The 19,054-nt window shown below is 38.2% G+C and overlaps 1 protein-coding gene across 3 annotated transcripts in view; it reads left to right on the top strand.

The window, feature by feature from the left end:
• MARCHF11 (membrane associated ring-CH-type finger 11) overlaps nt 1-19,054 on the top strand; it is a 114,095-nt gene that overhangs the window by 77,183 nt on the left and 17,858 nt on the right. Inside the window, exon 3 of one of the 3 annotated variants that reach the window (XM_021076811.2) lies at nt 11,322-11,514. The exons of the other annotated variants lie outside the window; for them this stretch is intronic. Within the exon in view, the coding sequence (XP_020932470.2) occupies nt 11,322-11,514 (193 nt within the window). The remainder of the gene's footprint in view (nt 1-11,321; nt 11,515-19,054) is intronic. 3 annotated transcript variants of the gene reach the window in all.

Here is a 19,054-nt window from a genome sequence, read left to right as displayed (position 1 = left end):
ATCTCCAGAGACACATTGCTAACCATTCTTCCATCAGACTTCTACTAGAAACTTCTAGAAGTGGAGGGCTCAGAGTTTCCCTGTCCCAGAGAAGTTTTCAATTAGGGCTCTTTTGGGTTTGGAATAATTACAGCTAACTGAGTACTGGCTAAGTGTTCAGGCACTGTGGTGTGTATGCCAGGACGAAGTGGCTTCCTGCCACATTCAGACCTGGGTTTTGTGATTATCTAGTAGTCATCTCCTGATAGGGTCCAATTTAACTCCATAGCTGATCCTCTCACCCTTTGCCAACATGGATTCTACTCTCCAGTGACAATTAAAAAAATCTCACCATTTCCCAAATCCACCAGCTCCTTTGCACGTGCTTCTTTCTGCCTGCCCTTATTATCTCTTGGCCAAGTCTTGAGCATACTTTCTTTCCACTGAGCCAGCTCTTTTTACCTGTCCTTTTCATCTCAGTTCACCTGTCCTGGAAGTCTTATGTTATTTATTTTCCTATTTGTGAGTGATCCCATAAGAATAGGAATTTTTCCTAAGCCTAGTGCCTTCTCTAGGATTTGACAATATCAGGCATCAGGTAAGCGTATGTTGAATAAGTAATTTATACATGTCAGAAATTTAAAGATGGCAGAATTACATACACCATTGCATTGGTGGTGCCATCCCACAGCGAGATTTCTCTAACCAAGACTGAGGCAAAGTCCAGTTTCAGGTAGACATGGAATGTTCAATGCACAGTTTGAAGGGCTCTGTCTTCCCTGTTACTGATTCAGCACGTTCATTGTGTTTTGGCTATTGGTTCAGTCTCCAGAACCCAATTAAATAAGGAGAACTAGGTATGGAGGTGTCAGCACACAATTATTCTGAAACAACTATGTCAGATGCCATTTTATAGTGAAGAACACTGAAGACCTTATTTGAAATATAACTCACTTGTAGAAGAGCCAGTTTACAGTTCTCTAAACCAACACATTATACTGCTTCCCCGTAACCAAGTAAAGATTCTACATAAATTACATGGAAAAGATGATCTTGACTCATGCTACAATCCTTAATTAGCAAGGGTGCTGTTCTGACCACCAGAAGAATATAAAATGTTTGGTCTTGTTGACAAAAATAATCCATATAATAGGAATATGATAGAATCTATAACAGAAAAGTTTTATGAGCCAAACTGAGGACTATAGCCTGGGAGACAGCCTCTCATATAACTTTGAGGAACTGCTTCAGAGAAGGATGGTTCTCAGCACAGTGTTATATCTTGTTAGAACAAAGAATATGAAACAAGTCAGGGATACATTTCTTCAAGGCTCCAGAAAAACAGACCAGAATGTACACAGTAAGTCAGCATGGCTGTCGCACCTGGGAAGGGAGTTTTATCAAAGGAGGACCAGCATTGGTGTCTCAGGAAGGGAGGCTTTTAATCTTTCTTTTTAATGTGGACATTCATTATTTCTGGTCATGCACCTTTTTCTTTAATAATTAAAGTAGATGTACCATGTGCATTTGAGGGCACAAATAGGCTGTTTTAGTTAGCATAAACTTCATATTAACTCATGTATAAGCCAGAATGACTTCCTCATACCTCAATAAGTGAAAATTTTCTGTTATCAGTCTGTGTGAACTGAAGTACTTAAAATGAGAAAGCAGTTGATTTCCATGAAAATTCTGTTCCAGAGGCAAGGTTGAAAACAGTAATAGCCCATTGAGAGTTTTAATAAGCTCCTTTAGCAGAGGTAGCTTTCTACCCCCTATGGAGAGAACAAGTAAATATGATTATGACCATCTACTAATTACTTAGAGATTCCCTGGGGAGCTTATGTTCAAACATCATTAATACCAAACACTGAGAAGAGTATTGAAACAAAAGTGCATTATATGTAGACATCCACTTTTAATTCATATGGGGCAAAATCTAGTTACTGAGATTAATGATATTAGACATTTGACACTTGGGGCAAATTTGCCTGATTTGAAATAATGGATAGCACCTGCTTTTGTTCAAGAAAGAATTAACACAGAGAGGGAAAATTCAGTATAAGCTCTTGAACACTGAAGAGCTCAAGTATGTTTTTATTTCAACATTTGGGCCAACCTGCCCATGACAATTATGGAAATATGTAACGGTCAAAACAATTGAACAAGAGATTACATTGAGATATGAAATATGAATGGTTCCGAAAGACAGGAAAAAATAGAGGAATAAAATTCCTCTTGGTATTTCTTATGTAGACTTTATAGTTGACTTGCTAAATTAATGTTTGCTTATTAGTTTAAAAAGCTATTGCTCCTGTTAATAGTCATTTGAGAGATTTTTCTCAGTGAAATGAAACCTTCCAACCATGAATATCATCCCTTAAAAGAAAACTTCGCACCATCTCCTCCTTTGATCTACCATCTTTCTATGAACCTGGAGACAGCCAGATAGGATGGTCTTCAGGACTTGGCCTCCTCTTTCCAAAGACTTGGCATTTGGATAAAGGACAACTTTTATTGGAAGGTTTTTTTTGGACAGACCTTTTTTGGAAGGCTTATCTCACATGAGTAATTGTCCTGGTCCATGGCTGTTCACAGGTGCTTCTCATATTTAGCATCCTTCCCTACTTAATGTCTGTGGTCTCTTATAGTCCTGCTTCTCACTTAGTAACCAAAATCTCATTTTGGAGTTTCCTCTCGTCCTGGAATTGAATTTTCAAACTTTCTAAGCTTATCTGATCACCCTGGCTTAGCCCTGAATTTTTGGTCCCTTTGGCCTCAGGTTCCAGGTCCTTTGGTCTTCTTGGTTCCACATGGCCTCAGGCTCTGATCGTGGCCCATGCTCTCATTCATCCATGACTTTATTCTCCTGGTCTTATAGTCAATAGACAGCCTTGCCTATTCATGTGTTCATCACATTTAAGCCCAATTATCAAGAGGAAAGGTGGGAGGACTCTCAATGTGAGTGAAGTCTTCTTGGAGGTCAACTTCTCTCAGAGGTTTCCCTTCCCCCTTTCTGGGGGAAGAAAATTTCTCTTCTACTTCATAACCCTAGGACCCAGGCATATAGTTCTGGACACTCACCCCAGGAAACCCCAAGGTGACTGTTACCTCAAGGTGCTTGTTTTCTTCTCCTTGAGCTGCAAACATACAGAACACATCTCCATGGTCTTGGGACATGGCTTGTCAAACCTCTTGAGATTTCCATGTTTCTGGAAGAAAACATTTTATTGATGTTCTGGGTTCTGTACAATAACACAAACCCCTCACAACATTCCCTAGTACACATGGGAAGCTGCCCACCAATCTTTCTGCTTTTCTATTAGCCATGTGATCTAGTTCCAGTCATTAAACAAAGCAATGATTACTGTCTAAGACACTATGTCTTGAAGGATATACACTAACAATAGCCAAGGGAGTGGTAGTAAAGATTGTTCCCCACAAGAAAGTGGTTCAGAGGGTTTGCTCCTGCCTAATTCTTATGGAAATTGCAACTAAATATTGGAGATATGCTTTTCTTTTTTAATCACTGTAAATTAAAATTAGAGTGATAATGTCAGCTGATTGATGATCATTGAAATAAGTATTTCTTTTTTTGAAAATGTAAATGAGAAATACTTCCTTTTCTGATGCATTTTTCTTCTGTTTTAACTTTAAAAGTTAAATCTTGGGAGAATGGTTATCTGAGAAATAGTGAGTCTTCTAATCCATAAATGTCATTTATCTAGGTCTTCCTGAATTTCTTCTAGCAATGCTTTGTAGATTATCCTTTAGAAATTTTCATCCTAATTAATTGCTGATCTGTGGTGTTTTATGTAGTAATATTTTTGTTACGTTATTTTCCAACTTTTTGCTGTTGCTGTTTAAATACAGTTGATATTTGTTTATTGACCTTGAGTTCTGAGACTTTGCTATGTTAACTTTGTAATTTTATTAGGTTTTCTTGTTGATTCCCTAGGATTTTCTACATAGATAATTATTTCATCTACAAATAGATCCAATATGAGACTTCTTCCTTTACAATGTTTATACCTTTCTTTCTTGCCTTATTCTGTTGCCTAGGACATCCACTTAAATACTGACTAGAAATATTAAGAGTAGACCTCTTCCCCTCATTCCTGATCTTCGTAGGGGGCAAGCATTCCAAATTAAATAAGATCCTAGTTTTGCATATTTTGTAGATACCCATTTCAGGTTAAAAATTTTTTTCTATTCCTGGTTTTCATCATGAGTGGGTATTTTTCATATAATTTTACCACATCCAGTTTTCTTTTTTAGTTTGTTGATATAATCAATTACATGATTGCTGTCTGAATGCTATGTCAACCTTACACTCCTAGGGTAAACTACCCTCACTGTGCTACATTATTATTTTAATATATTTGTGGATTTGACTTGCTAATATTTTGTAAAGAATTTTTTTTCATCTATACTCATAAGGAATATGGTCTGGAGTTATTTTTCTCTTGTAATTTTTTTTTGTCAGGTTTTGGTGGCTGGTTTATGCTGACTTCCTAAAATGAGTTGGTCAATGTTCTGTTAAATTTTATTTTCTGAAAAAGTATAGGTAAAATTGACATTATGTTTTCTAAATGTTTGATAAAATACTCCAGTGAAACTGGTCCTGGAGGTGTTTGTTTATTTGTTTGTAGAAGGCTTTTGATTAAAAATTCAATTTATTTTATATAAGGTTATTCTATTTCTATACATTCTATTTCTTCTTGAGTCAATTTTGCCAAGTTTTTCAGGGAACCTGTCTACTTCACATGTGTAATTGAATTAATTGAGCTATTTGTAATATTCTCTTACTACTCTTTTCATCTATCTGCAGGGCCAGTCATCATATCCCCTCTTTCATTTCTTGGTTAGCCTTGCTAAAGTTTTACCAATTTTATTAATATTTCAAAGAAGCATGTTTCCCTAATTATTTTCTCTAGGTTGTTTAGATTTCACCTTTCTAAGCCAAAGCAAATTTCTTTTGTCTGACTTTTATTTCAGCTCTAATAAGTTTATGAAAATGCTTTTTTCACAGAGAAGACTCATATTAAACCATGAAATCACTTTTAATATGCAGCCTATAAACGCAACACTACAAAGAATGGGCATATAATTAACTGAATGTTTTATCCGCATGTCAAACTGATTACACATCCAGATGCTTTCTGTCAGCAAATCCCAACTTTAGTGGTTCAATTTAAACACCTTCTAAAGATGATTGAAAATAGGTTTTAGCTAAATTCATTTTTCTGAAGAGGACACTTCTTAAGAGCAGATGTTCTCTCCTGTGACACTAGTAAGTAATCCCACCTGTCACACTGCATGCTATAAATCATTGTACTACAAATCTATTAGCTATGATTCATATCTGGCCTGCCTTGTAAAAACAAAGATGAAACAGTGCTTGAGACTCGATGATTTAATGCACACTGAAAGAATCTACTTTCTCTAAGTTCAGCCTCATTCCCTTTGAGCACATGTTATTTTCAGGGAGGAAACTGGGTTCTAAATTGAGAAGCTGCATTAACTCTTTCAGACAACGGAATGACAGGAACACCTTTCTAAATAGCTTCCTGGAGGCCTGATGGAGTGCATACCGTTCACTGGTTCTTATCTTACCAGCCAGAAGTGATATATACAAGGAAGAGATGTGGTCTTGCCTTAGCTTGGGCTCCTATCATTTCTTTGAAGAAAATTCTTAGCTTTTTCTAACATCCTTTCTTGCCTGAAGGCAGTAATAAACCTGTGATAATTAGTACAATTTCATTAGTAAAGGCAACAATTAGTGCCATAGTTTCAGAAGAGTCTATAGTAATTATTGGGGTACTTATCCAATTTCCTGCAAAAGGTGCAACACTGACGTGGACCCTCACACACAGTGATAACCAATTTGAGGCCACACACATTGTCTTTATCTTTCTAGGACTGATGGATCTTACGTGGGGCATTTCTGAACAGTTGTATATAAAGAGAATTTAAATAAGTTCCAATATGAGTTTAATTTCTTCCAAACTTCATTAAAATTAAAGAAGTATAACTCCTTGAGAGTGTCATCTTTATGTTAATATTCATTTAATACACTGAAGCTTTAAGACTCAAGTAGTGTGTGAGGATTCTGTTTGCCAAGCTATAGGTCAGATTTATTTGGTACTCTGCTGAGTCGCTTTTTGCATTTGTTGACTTTTTTCCCATCCCTGCAGCTACCTTTTAGGAAGGTATAATTGTGCCTTTTAGGGGTTTTACTTTCAGATGTAGGATGTGTCAGTTTAGGCAGAGAGAGGATGTGAGAGCAGACAATATACAGAGAGAGAGACACTTTAGAAATAACTTAGGCTTTGGAAACAGATCTAAGTTTAAATTCTCATTTCTTGGTGGTTTGGCCAGAGTTGGAACTTTGTCCTATAGGCAAGATGGAATGGATATGGAGAGAATGTTAATCTGGCAATCAGATGGATGATGGAAACTCATCGGGATATGGTATATTTAATGCACTAACTAGGTGCATTCAGCTGTTGGGTGAACAAAGGGGAGGTGAGACTCACTTCTGCTGTCATGACATCCAATCTGTGTATAACTGGGAGGTAGACAACTATTTGGGATCCCAGTAAGAAAGAAATCCACACTAAACAGAAGTATACATGGTGGACTGTGGGGTCCATAGACATTCTAGAAGAGGAGGGGCAGGAGGGGACAGCTTTTTAGAAGAGCTGGCATCACAGCCAGTTATGGATGAAAGAGAGATTTCATCAGGTGAGGAAGGTGGGAAGGGCATGGTATGCCTGCTGAGGAAGTAAGGTGCTCAAAGTCAAAGAGGGAGCAAAGTACACAGCATTTGGGAGAATGCAAAGAATCAGGTGAAGCCGAATTGAGGAGTGTGCCTCTTTCTCCCCCCCCCCCCCCGCCCCCCGCCGTCTTTCCCTCCCTCCCTTCTGTTTTTCCTTTCTTTCAACTTCCTTCTTTTCTTTCTTCTCTTCCTCATTATATTTTTCCATTCCTTTCATCCTTCCTGCAACAGCTACATGCCAGGCTCTGGGAATATGTGCTGAACCAAATATTTAGCCTCATTGATGGATCTTGGAGTCCAGCCCAGCGGGAACAGTTCTCCTTTTATTAGGAATGTCACCTTGGGAATTACATAGAGGATCAAGGAATGACTCACAGTTGGACATCCAGCAAGAAAGCTATTTCAGTAGAGCAGAGAAGACAGAGAAGCTTTTATCAGGAAAATTGCCGTGGCTCTGACATGATGAGGTGAAGGCAATTAATTGGTATCAGAGCTCGGTGGAATTATTATACCATATAGTTTGAGTTGAGAGCACGAACCTAGAAGCCAGACTATCAGGTTTATATCTCAGCTCCAGTCATTACTAGGTGTTTAACCTTGTGCAAATAGTTTAATCTCTCTCTGCCTGTTTAGATATCTGTAAAATGGGGATTATGATAGTACCTCCCTTCTAAGGTTGTGGTGGGAATTAAATGAGTTAATATGTATAACTTCTTATAAGAGTGCTTGGCAAATATTAACCCTAGGTAAATACAGGCTATGATGATTAAATTACTTCTTCTGGTACACTAAATTATGAGGAACTTCCCAGAGATAACAGGAGAAAGAGAGCATATATATATAAACTGGGTCACTTTGCTGTATAGCAGAAATGGAGAGAACATTGTAAATCAACTATAGTTAAATTTTTATTATAAAAAGGAATGAACTTCCAAAAGAGGAGCCAAGTGTCCCCACTTTTGCTAGAAACAATAAGTTCAATAGCTGTGTAGAAGTGAGCAGCTTTTTGGGGCTATAAGAGAGCCACACATTTCACATATTATGGAAAAAAGAAAATAATAACAATTATTTAGAGCCAGTCTTGTTCTTGTTATATTACTTTTCCTTTCCAAACTTAGGGAGATATTTAAATGAAAAAAAATGTATATATATACACATACTTATATATCAAGTTTTAGAGGAGAAAAGTATATTCAGCAGTTGACAAAATTTGTTCAAGATTCAGAAGTGCCTTGCACACTGAAATCCAGGCCTTGAATACCACTTGGGTAGAGAGAGTAGCCCCAGGACACTCATCTTCTGTTTTTATTGTCCAAGCTAATGGTCCATGAACACAGCGCCTTTAGGCTGAGCCTGGTGGATAACGTGTGCCTTCCAGGACAAGCATGCTAGGTGGGTATTTCCTAGTGTTAGGAAGCAGCATTATTTTTCCTAAGGGAAGATGTGAACAACCCCATTTTTTTTTTTTTTTTTTTTTTTTTTTGCATCTAAGAGAGCGGTACGTAGTGGACAAAGAAATGATCAGGATGACATCAGGGTTTAAAGGGAAACACTTATGTTCATAATTGGTTTAATAAATTTTGTTTCCATAATGGTTTGTCCTCATTAGCTATTCAGTGAAATGGTACTAATTTTAAGGTTCATCAGTATGTGACGAATTATCTGTGCACTTTCAGACACACTTGCACATTTGCGCTATTAGTGAAGTGACATGAAACCAAAAATTCTGGGGAGCTCTTTAAAGATTCTGAACAGTTTACCCTTCTTTAAAAAACAAGCTTCAAAAATCTCAAATTACATCTAATATTCACAACAAAAAATAATTTCTATAATAGTAAATAATTGAGCTTCCCAGTGTATTGTAATCAAGAGTTTGTTTTTTTTTTTCCCCCAGAGCTTCCTGACATAACTTTAGACACATTAATTTCAAATGGCCAGGTATTTTAATTTTTTCTTTCTTTTTATGGCCACACCTGCAGCACACAGAAATTCCCAGGCTAGGGGCCTAATTGGAGCTGCAGCTGCCGGCCTACGCTATAGGCACAGTAACACCAGATAAAAGCCATATCTGCTGCAGCTTGTGTCAACGCTAGATCCCTTCACCCACTCAGTGAGGCCAGGGATCAAATATGCATCCTCACAAATACTATGTCAGGTTCTTTACACACAGAGCCACAATGGGAACTCCAGGTATTTGAATTTTAAATCATTTTAAAATTTGATAACACCAAACAGACATGAGGCATCAATGTTTCTTATTCATAGTAAGTCTGTCTCTTTGCTCATTCACCTTCCTTATGAAGGTGAACAGCTGAGCCTCATGTGTGGGAAGCCTGCCATCTGAGCATGGCCTCCCAGTCCTGGCAGTCATACTGACTTGAGACCAAAGCCACTACAGTTTCCTGTGTCCCAGAACACACCACAGCAGCATAAAACCACCTGTAGCAGTTCCCCCAAATCCCATCGCCTAGTAGGGTCCATGACATTGTATCTATGGCCACCATGTTGTTACCGAATTGGCTTGGGCAGCCTGGATCAAATAATTAATAAACCTAACTGACACTAATTATAATTAATTATTCAATATTGAGCTGTCCAAAGTCAACTCCACTAAAATTACATAATAAGTCTAAAACATAAAGGATTTCAGGCAAAAGGAAAATAGATATCAATATGTAAAGCTCATTCTTGGTGAATTTTCTTGACTCACTTATGATTGCCTAATTCTTGTGTTTCAGTCATACGTATTTTGAAATGTGTAGCCCATCATGTAAAAATCAAACACACACACACAAGTTGGACACCTTTGCCTCATAGATCTAAAAGGATGCTTTGTTTTCATCTGTCTGATATGATTAATACGTTGATAAAAAGCAATACAGGGCATACAGACACGGTAGCATCCATCTAGGATAGATCTTAGTTGGAAGTAGGTTACTATATTGCTCACCATCTTGTTGTATTTAGTGCAAATTTCAATGAGCATTGAAACTAAACAAGACCACAGACATCAGCACTTCACACTTGTTTGGTGACACCAAATTTAAAATGGTTTAAAGTTCAGATGGCTAGCTGTTTGAAATTAATGTGTTTAAAATTATGTCAGGAAGCAAGTTGAAATCCTCAAATATGTGCTTGAAATTCATTGATTCATTTGTGATGATAAAATAATATTGACCAGCTCAGTTATTACTCATGCAAAATTGTAAAAGCAAGAACCACTTTTTAATACATGATTCTTCATATTAAAATAATTAGAAATACCTTTCTTCTAGATTACACAAACTTTGCCATTTGGTTCTTTTCTCTCTTTTTTTAAGAGAAACATAAAGTAAATGACTTTAGAGAGTGAAATATTTTGAATGCATTTTGATATTTAATCTTGAAGAAAATCAGAATTTATGGTACATATAAATATGCAAGTTTCAAAGCATATTTAAATTATTGTATGTAAATTATTTATGATGAGAGACAGAGGCAGTGAGGGAGAGAGGAAACTTAAGAGTAATGAGTGCCTTCTCTCTGGGGATCATGTGTTCAGGCTCCAGGTAAGTAAAGAGTATAAGGAAGTATCAGATTCACCGAAGGGACGCTGACTGTTCAAGTTCATTTGTTTTTAAGGGTTATTTAAACTGTCTAGGAATTCTTCTTATAAGCCATGTGTTGCAATAGCCATGACTCTTTCACATACAATGAGATCATTCAGGTAGTTTTGAGTTTGATAGTTTACTGGCAGACCAGAATACCAATTCCAATTTTGTTTCTGTCTCAATGAAGCAAAAGTGAAAACCTGACTAACTGATTCTTTCAAGCTGATAACATCCTTGAAATGTTTTTCATCATTTGTACTCTAAATCCTCTCAAATATTCATGCTTCAGACACCAAATTACTTTCCCCATTGGATAGTGTGTGCTTATACAGTTTGTGAGTTTCAAAGATACTCCTTCAACTACAAATTCTAAATCTTGACAAAAATGGCTTCATGGTTTCCTCATTAGATAATTAATAGTCAGTAATATCTGAGTATATAAAATGTACCAATCACAGATAATGCAGTTTTATAGTTCCTTATAATTATTTTAGTGTGTTAAGTGACTTTCATGGATGTTCTTTTATATAGCTTATTTATTTGTTTTTCATATTTTCTTCACAAAGAGATCTCCCCATCTGTGCAGTTAGCCAAATGTGTTAAGAGCAAAATAAATTTGCAAACAGTGGACTCCTCACTGTGTCTTGTCAGAGTGTATTTAATTTCATGCATGTGTGAAAGAAGATAATGTTATTTCCAGGCACTAAATATTCCCCAGCCATCCTCACTCACTACTGTTATATGAAATAAAACTAGATGAAACTTGCAGAATGGTGAATTACTGAAAATAATTGAAGTTGAGGCAATTCATTAATCCTTATCTGCTTGTCTATTTTTTTATAGCCTGGATGAAATGAAAAAATTCACGCGTGGGCCAGATTGAAAAGGGTCTAACATGGGGCTGAAAGTGTTTTTTATTCTTTTTAAATTATACACAGCACCTTTTTTCTTACATGCCTCTGTTTTTCTTTTAGTGGCAAAGCATTTCTATAACACTGGTTGAGAAAGTTCAGATGATTGCTGTAATCCTAGGATCCCTGTTCTTAATAGCAAGTGTGACCTGGCTCCTCTGGTCAGCCTTCAGCCCCTATGCAATGTGGCAGAGGAAGGACATCCTTTTTCAGATCTGCTATGGAATGTATGGTTTTATGGATCTAGTGTGCATAGGTAAGATCATGACCTTCAACCTTAACGACCTGTCAGTAATCCATTTCTTGCAGCTCTTATGCGTTCTCTTCAGTCGGATCTAATAGAGGAGGTGGTGGCTCGCGTGATCTTGGGTTTTCCAGCTCATTAACTCTCTGGGGTGTCACAATCTGGCCACTTTTTTCCCAAAGCAGAGCATCTCTATTCCCAAGTAGTCTGAAAATGAACAGGATAATGCCCATTTCAAGTGCTAGATTTTGCAACATGAAGAAGGAGTTGAAGAAATTGGAGTAGGTGATGGAAGGACAGCGATTTATTTCTAAGGAATAAGAGCAAATAAGTACCCCAAACAAAGCTGGGAAAGCATGGACTAATGACAGTGGCAATGCTGTGCGTCTGGGGAGGGCACTGGTACCTGGAGGAGGTCTTACATCATGGCATGGCGACTCAGATTCCCTGTGGACATAAAGGGCTCCTTGGAAGGGTAAGGGCTTGGGGATGATTGTTCTTGCTGTCCTGTGCCTCTTTGTTTCACTTCTTAAATTCAGTGGCTTAGAAGAGAAAAAGGATGGAACATTTTAGCTTAAATAGACCCTACGAAAAATATTACTTACATGTTTCACTTGACCAATCTCTTGTTTCTCTTATACCATGAGAAAACTGAAGCCAATTCATGTAGCATTTACCCAGTTTGTGGGAGGTGCCACAGGCATGGTGATGGTGACCAGTTGGCAGTAGGGGGCGGGGATGGAGAAAGGCCACACCCCGTATCCAGGAGACTCCATGCTCTGCATGGTATATAGCTTAAGGGTCATACAAAAGGGCTAAGGGGGGCAGCCATGATTTTCAGAGTATGGTCTGAGGACTGCTCATGGCAGCAGCAGCAGCATCTGCAGCGCCTTTTTTAGAAATGCACGTTCTCAGGACCAGCCCCAGACCTGCCAAATCAGAAATGTCAGGGTGCCTCCCCCCTCAGCCACCCGCATTTACAAGCTCACCAAGATGCTGATGCACATTGCAGCATGAGAGCCACTGACCTCAGCAGGGAGGATTCTCAGCCTGGGGTCAAGTGCCTTGGTTTCTAACCCTGACCTCTGCTTGGCCAGATCAACTTGTCTCTCCATATTCCTGTTTTCTCACCTATAAAAATGGGATAAGCATCTCTAGCATATGGGCTTAAAGGAAATAATTATTATAAAGTATACTATTAACTGGAAGTTGTAGATTAAGAGTACTTGAAGAAGGTACAAACATTGAAATACTTTAAATCACTTATATTAATGCCTTTACTCACTAAAACCTTAATTTAACTAGCAATTTTAATATTCTCAGTCATTTTTTCCCCCAAAACGACTCTACACATTTAAAAATACAATCAGGGAGTTCCCATCGTGGCTCAGTGATTAGCGAACCTGACTAGCATCCATGAGGATCCAGGTTCTATCCCTGGCCTCACTCAGTGGGTTAAGGATCCAGTGTTGCTGTGATCTGTGGTGTAAGGTCACAGATGAAGCTCGGATCCTGTGTTGCTGTGGCTGAGGTGTAGACGGGCAACTGCAGCTCTGATTGGACCACTAACCTGAGAACCTCCATATGCTGTGGGTGCGGCCCTAAAAAGACAAAAAAAAAAAAATTAGCTTGAACGTCACCTTTTTTTCTTTCTTTCCTTATTACTAATACAAGACTAGTAAATAAGAAAATTATAAAATTTCAGGCCAGGAAGGAAAAAAAGAAGGGAGGGAAATGTCATGAATAATAGGTAAACTGAGCAGTTGCCTCAATAATTCGGCTAATCATCTATATGACCGTTTGCATTCAATGTGATAAAGCACATGTAAGCATTTGGAAATTCTGAATCTCTATACAGATATAACCTCTAGGGATTGGTCTAAATAAAGAAGAATTATGAATTGTTCTACAAATGTCTCAACAAATTCAGAAATTGTGTTTATTCTGTTTTTCAACATAAATGTTATAAAATGTGGTATTCCATTGATATTAAAAGAGGAGATGAAAAACAAAAGAACCATTAGGCTCCTAATCCAACTTGATGGGAAAAATTCCAGCTGACTTTCTTGATATTACAGCACTGAAAAGGACCATATATTTCTCAGTTAGGAAAACATTTTCTTGAATTTCATGTTTCACATTCTTGCATTTAGTGCTGAGTTATTATCTATTAAATTTTGATTGCTAATTCCAGTCTCTTAATCAAGATGATTAGAATTGTGGTTTAAAGAGCACATAAGTATGAGCTAATGATCTTTTTGACAATATATGACATTTTTTAATGGCCACACCTGAGGCATAGGGAAGCTCCCGGGCCAGGGATTGAATCTGAGCCACAGCTGTGACCTACACAGCAGCTGTGGTTATACCAGATCCTTCAACCCACTGCACAGGGCTGGTGATCAAAGCCCTACCTCCACAGTGACCTAAGCTGTTGCAGTCAGATTCTTAGCCCACTGCACCACAGCAGGAACTCTTACCACATACGATGTAACTGGGCTTCCCTTTTGACATGTGGGACTTTGCCTGTTTTATAAAGTCAAGTTTCTTAGGAACAAAAACCAATTGACATTTTTCTGAAGAAACTTTGGAATGGAATTTTGTCTAAGTTTTACATATTGACAACACTTTTCATTGTCTTTTGGCTAATGGAATCAAAATCCCATCAGTCAGTGATTTCTTTGTATTTTTTTTAAAGTATTAAAGAATTCAGATTGATCAACGGTATTTATTTCACTTGGCAAACTCATTAATTAGTCTGTTGAGACCTAGAGAAAATCTTATTTTTTCCCCCAAGAAATAGGGAAGATACTATTGTCAGAAAGCAAACACATAGGCTGCCAGTAGCCAACTGAATTATAGCAGGTCCTGCTAACATTTTTAATTAATTAAAATGTCTGCTAATTAAATGTAGACAGTAACACAGTCTACACATTGATTATACCTCCAAAACCCCTGACTGCAAGACCAGAGTCAGAGTTAATGTGAAAAGCAGGCTTACAACTTTGAGTCCAATTTGCTCAACTCGGTTCAATAACTGTTCTGTGTATGAGACACAGTGCTGAGTCCTGGGAATGCAAATGACACTCAGTCACTTTTCTGTCCTCCAGGGGCCCCCAGCCACGTGGGCGGGACAGACATGCGAGTAGGTAATTAGAATTCAGCAGGATGTACACAGTGATAGAAATATGCACAGGAAGTGGTAGTTGGACAAAGCAGAGAGGGAATGGCTTCAGGCAGATTTTATGGGGAAGTGGTAGCCAAGCAAGCCAATGATGAAGAGATGCTGGGCAAATGGGGGCAATGATTCCCTTGTCATCATTGGAGGATGGAAAGTTGGCTCCCTGCTCAGAGTGCTTTAAAGTGGTTGGAAACATTCCCATATTCCTGTTCATCCAAGCTTTTCAAACTTGTTTATACCTAAATGAGAAAGAACAAGTTGACAGCTTCGTAAATGTTCTTCTTAAAAAAATAGTTCTGCAAATCTAAAGATCAATTCTAGAATCAAAAAATATTGCAGTCCAACCAGTGTATGTAATGTTTAGGGAGAGATTTTATTGGATTGTTAAATAGGCAAGTAAAGATTTTTTGAAAATTTATTTACTTGGGGAAATTTACTTATTCCCAAAGTAATTTTGTTTGTTGCTTTTATTTACTTATATATTTATTTATTCATTCATTTAAAGTTTTATTGAAGTAGAGTTGATTCACCCTGTTGTGATAATTTCTGCCATACATCCAATGATTCAGTTATATACACATACACACAACCATTCTTTTTCAGATTCTTTTCCCATATAGATTATGACAGAATATTGGGTAGGGTTCCCTGTGCTCTACAGCAGGTTTTTATTTATCATTAACTAATACATGTTCTGCTTTCACAAGATCCAATTTCTTCTTGCTGTTAAAGTTTTGAATTCTCCCAAGGGTTATTATTGCTATTATTATGTTATTACTGTTATTATTGTTCAAATACCCAGATCAGGGCTGTCCAACAGAACTTTCTACAGTGATGAAAGTGTTCTTGAAATGTTGTGAGTGAGAATGAGAAACTGAATTTTAAATTTAATTTTATTTAAATCAATTTAAATTTAACTTAACCACATGTGGCTAGTGGCTACCATATTGAACAGATTTCTAGATGATAGAATGGTAAATTTGTAAGAGTTTGATTAACAAGTTTCACTTTGTCTGTATAAACAGATTGTATTTGCTAAGTGACAAAGTAACTCTGTTCCATGAGAAATGAGTAAAATGAAAATGAATTCTAGAGGATTAAGAGGAAAGGTATTAAAGGGGAGAGGGTGGTGGTTGAGAGGTAGACAGAGAGCCATAGACAGAGAGCCATAAAAGGGAAATGTCGTTAAGGAAATGGAATTACAAAGATATCACTTTCTATTCTATTTGGGGAGCTCTTTTAAATATTTAAATAGATGGCATTCAGATGGTGATTGTGCACTAGGAAAACTAATATAAGGGATTTAAATCACCTAGATGTTGTAGCCCAGTGGCAGCAATTGAGGGAGAAGTAGGAATCACAGCAGGTTTGCACTGGCTCCCTCCTAAGAAGACTTGCACAGTGGACAAAGAAAGATTAGCAAACTCAGAGATGAAAAGCAAATGCGTGGTGGAAGGCTCTGGGCCCAGGCCTCATTCTCAGCTCCACACTTTGCACATAGAGAAAATAGAAGACGGCCCCATTGATCAGCCATGCAATTTAAAGGAAGCTTGGGCCGCAAGAGGAATACTTCTGTGAATGGCTAACAGAAAGGAGGGACTAAGACGTAGCCATAAGGAGGGGGGGGGTCATTTAATTAAATTGCATCTGGAAAGTGAAGGCAGTTACTGAGTCCCATCAGTGTCTGGAAGAACCTGATGAGGTGGGTTCAGACTCTTAGGGAAGCAACAAACTAAAACGGAAACTCTGTTGTTATGTTGGTGGGATTCCCAAAACAGAAGTAGCAGGGCTTATATTATAGTTAATCTCATTCACACTAGAAGATCCTGCCAAATGCTGGTCTGAAAAATATTGATCTTTCCTGAGATACTGTGGAAAGGAACTGGTTATGGTTACAGAATTTAAAAACTTGAATTACTTTTGTTCTTTTAAAAATATTTTCTTGGGCGTTCCCGTTGTGGCTGAGCAGTTAACAGTACCGACTGGTGTCCATGTGGACGTGGATTCTATCCCTGGCCTCGTTCAGTGGGTTGAGGATCCGTCATTGCCATGGGCTGTGCAGCTTGCAGATGTGGCTCAGATCCCTCATTGCTGTGGGTGTGGTGCAGGCAGGTGGCTCCAGCTCCCATTCAGTCCCTAGCCTGGGAACTTTATATGTCACAGGTGCAGTCCTAAAAAGACAATAAAAAATAAAATAAAATAAAAGATTCTCTTAACCATCCACATAATATAAATATTCAAATAAACACATTTTGTGTTTATAGTCGTGAAACATGTAAATTTTTTCAAAAGACCATTTCCCTCACGCTGTCCTTTTGTTATGTCACTCCCTTTGCAGAAATGTCTCCTCTCTACATTTTGATGTATATCCAGATCCTTTTCACAGATTGCTTTTTGACATTGTCCATGGCAGTTTGGACTAGATTTAGCACCTTTTGAGTAGTTTTTTAAAAATGCATTCTATGACTCTTTAGGTTTGTGGGGCAATTATACAAAGAAAGTAAGAGTTGCCACACGAGGCCTTGTTCGTATGTAGCTTGTCCTGCCTGGTGTCTTCTGGGGACACCAGGAAAGTGATATGTGATGTACTACTTTTTTTTTTTGCTTTTTAGAGCCACACTCACAGTATATGGAGGTTCCCAAGCAAGGGTCCAATTGGAGCTACAGCTGCTGGCCTACGCCACAGCCACAGCAACATCAAATCCAAGCCATGTCTGTGACCTAAGGATCATGGCAACGCTGGATCCTTAACCCACTGAGCAAGGCCAGGGATTGAACTGGCAACCTTATGGTTCCTAGTCAGATTCGTTTCTGCTGCGTCAAGACAGGAACTCCTTTGCTGTACCACTTTCAAAAGCAAGACAGCATGAACAATCATCCTGTATTTTATCTCATGATTTTATTTTAAAAAATGCCCTGAAAGGTTGCTGTGGCTGTGGCGTAGGCCAGCAGCTACAGCTCCACTTTGGCCCCTAGACTGGGAACCTCCATATGCTGAGGGTGCAGCCCTAAAAAGACGAAAAAAAGAAAACTATTTTAGTTTTAGTTGGGTTATCAGTTGGTAACTTGCATTCATGTTTCATTAGAGAACTTTAGAGCAATAAATACATAAGTACAATAGATTCCTGTGGTTTGGGAAGGATAATAGAACTACATGTATTTTTTAAAAAACAAAGTAATTCTCTCTTACTTTCGGTCTTGCTTTACTTTACTATTTTTTTCTCTAGTTAAAAGTAACCCATGATTCAACATTTTATTGATGTGAAATCTAAAATGTACATTTTCTTCTTTTTTGGATATTCAATGAGGAAAGGTGAGGAAATTTTATAAAACATTTCCGGATAATCAGAGTCTTGGTTACCACAGATGAGTCCTTGCCGTTGAGGGTGACAGCTACTTAATGACAGAGTTGTTTCCACCTAAAATGGGGCTTTTCGTTCATCTTCCTTCCTGTGGCTCACTTTCAACATGTACAACCCAATTAGCATAAGCAAAGCATACGTAATTAAGAAAGTGAATCAATTAAGGGAAGAAAATTCTAATGTATTCCAAGCAAAATAGAGATGACGCTGAGACTACCCCTGTTTAAAATGTTTGTGCTCTCTGGCACTCTCCTGAATGATTCAAAAGTTGACAATATTTCTTACAGTATTTTAGGTGAAAAACATATTTACCAAAAGAAATTAGCAGTGAAATTGAAACATGCCATAATTTAGAGCAGAAGAAAACCGAATTTGTTGGAAAGCGCCCCCCAGGAGGGTCTCCGGGTCTTACCTTGCTTGTCACACAGGGTCATCACCATACAGACGAGTGTGCTTAGAAGTTCAGCTGTGGGTGAGGTTTGTAGCAAGTGCAGCCCCCAAGTCACTGTGGAGAGATAGCTTCTCTTTTTTTTTTTTTTTTTTTTTTTAAGCAGCCAAGCATTTATGGCTAAGTATAAAATTTACCAAATAGTTCCAGGTGAAACATGTAAAATTACCAAAGAACACTCAAGTTCACCACCCTCTGTAGGTCCTGCACAGGGGGTTGTGGTTCTCTGACAGAGTCAGCCCTTTCCTGGCTCTCCCACAGACAGCCTGGGCCATGGTCCAGTGTGACCTGACGTGGGTCGTTTCCACACTGAACATACTTCTCTATGGGGAATGAGGACAAGGACCATCAGCCCCTAACACCCACCTTCCACCACCATTTCTTCTCAGAGCCACACAAAGCCTGCAGTCAGTCCCACTTCATTTCAAATTGTCAGCAAACAGGAGCATAGGATTTCAGATATACGTATATATATCTTGCACCGCCCCCCTCCTGCCGCAATCTTTGTCGTCGCCACCCACCAAGTCTGGGATCTGCGCCGCAGAGATCACTCAGGAAAAC

Source organism: Sus scrofa, chromosome 16 (assembly GCF_054392235.1).
Source record: "Sus scrofa isolate SSC_HxYL_T2T_F1_AM1 chromosome 16, Sscrofa_HxYL_maternal_Yorkshire_Landrace_v2.0, whole genome shotgun sequence".
NCBI classification, from domain to species: domain Eukaryota; kingdom Metazoa; phylum Chordata; class Mammalia; order Artiodactyla; family Suidae; genus Sus; species Sus scrofa.
This window is presented reverse-complemented; position numbering and strand designations above follow the sequence as displayed.